The sequence below is a fragment of the Phytophthora parasitica genome (genome assembly GCF_000247585.1).
Source record: "Phytophthora parasitica INRA-310 unplaced genomic scaffold supercont2.118, whole genome shotgun sequence".
In the NCBI taxonomy this organism is placed as follows: domain Eukaryota; phylum Oomycota; class Peronosporomycetes; order Peronosporales; family Peronosporaceae; genus Phytophthora; species Phytophthora nicotianae.
This window is the reverse complement of record NW_008649104.1, coordinates 1-1,912: the sequence shown is the minus strand read 5'-3', so window position 1 is coordinate 1,912 and position 1,912 is coordinate 1. Positions and strand designations below refer to the sequence as shown.

Here is a 1,912-nt window from a genome sequence, read left to right as displayed (position 1 = left end):
TGTGGCGTATATTACTCTCGATCTTGGAAATATAAGTGCGAGTATTATAAGGCGAGGCCAATTGCGAGGCTGCTCCGTGACTTTTGCAAGTGATTTGAGACGTGAAGTTCATGGCGATATTTCCAGATGCTGTATCTACTTCTCAATAACAAGCGACATTTGCAGAGCTAGAAACGTACACGTAGTTATATTTCGTTCACTATTCATTATGTGACAGAGAACTTGGCCTCGAAGTTGGACGCTAGAGGTCGTGGACCTACCCGGAATGAAATAAGTAATGAAAAAGTGGGTCTTTCAGTGAACGACTTTACATGATTTGTTCATTATTCAGACTCCAACATTGTGAAAAACTGCAGGGCTTCTGGGACTTGAAGATACACCCTGCCTTGCACGCGACCTCCATCTTGTTGTTTCAGGGGCACTCGCAAAGAATTAGTCATCCGACACAGATCTCCGGATTGTGTGTCTGTTGTAATCGACGAGCCGGACTCAATTTCAAATGAGTATGAAGATGACGAAGAGTTGACCGATAGTGAACAAATTGATAAGGATCCAATTAGAGATTTGGTAATAAATTAAGCATTGGCGTTCGCTAATGAAGTACTTTTTGAGTTGGAGGAATTTGCGATGGAACCATGCGTGAAATCGTTTGCTATATACGAAGTCTGAAGGCATGTTTTCGAAGATCTGCAAAATGGCACAATCGCCTTGCCGAGAATCAGCAAATAAAAAGAGACAATAAGACTGGTTATTGACTGTCCAACTCGCTGAAACAATTGGTTAGCCATGTTGCATCGAAGCAGTACGCCTTGGATTTATTTTGCCAGCATCAACATTCAGAGGAAGGTTTCACGGAATTAAACGACACACGAAATAAGCTGTAAAAGCCAACAATCAAGGATTGGTTGGCAATTGACGGCTTGTGTGCCTAGCTAAAGCCGTTTGAATCTGTGTCAACACTACTGGGAGCTCAAGTGTACCCTACGCTTTCTCTTGTGATGTCTGGTATTGATGCAATTGAAGCAGTTATCAAGAATAAGCATATCTTTGATAGCAAGCTCAACGCCCCCGGTAGTGAAGGATATGTCGATGAGGTCCGTGCATGGATGATTGTCAAAAAAAAGTATCGTCCTTCACGTATTCAGGAAGCGGTTCGACAAATCGAAATGTTCTATTATTGACGGGATCGCCTATTTGGACCCCCGTGTAGCAAAGAGAATGATCCATGTGAACCTAGCAAAGGCCGAAGAAACGCGAAAAAGGTTTTGCTTGCTGTCCCAGAACTTGCCGGGGTTACCCTTGTAACATCCAATAATGAGAGACCATAGCGAGAGCCAATGACGAGACCTAATCCAGTATCCGATGGAATGTTTGGATCCAGTGAGCCTCAAGACAAGGCAACAGTGGAGGAGAAGTATACTGGGGAAATTGATAAGTATCTGGAAGCTGCAAAAGCGCTGGTTATACCGAGAGAAAAAACTCAAGCTTTCAACACATTTTCATGGTAGTCAGTATATCGTGCAACTTACCGGATTCGACGAATAAAACGCAACTTTGTAAAATGTTACCTCCAAGTAAATTTGTAAAAAGGTAAAAAGTCGTTAATATTTTAACGTAGATCGGATGCCACAAAACCAACCAGCGCCATCCATCTTAATTTCCCGCGCATTTTGGATTTGAGCGTCTTAATGCGAACCAAAGCCCAGTGCACCAACCAAGAACGGCGAGAGGTAAGCAAGAGTCATTCCGCAGTAAATGAAAATGTATTTTTAGTTTCCAATATGTGCATTTATAGGCTGTGCTGGAAGTCCGAGCTGCGGGTGAAGCCACAGAGGCGCTGGCTGCCAAGTACGGTGTTCACCGTGTGACATTGTGGCGCTGGGCCAAGGAGGAGGGTCGAATTAAAGACGCT

General features: G+C 43.6%; 1 protein-coding gene across 1 annotated transcript; it reads left to right on the top strand.

Moving 5' to 3' along the window:
• Positions 1 to 998: 998 nt before the first annotated feature.
• Positions 999 to 1,151, top strand: PPTG_24576 (hypothetical protein; the record flags this gene model as incomplete). Its single annotated transcript, XM_008917825.1, has 1 exon — positions 999 to 1,151. A coding segment is annotated over one exon (153 nt), but the record flags the coding sequence as incomplete, so codon positions are not given.
• Positions 1,152 to 1,912: the final 761 nt, after the last annotated feature.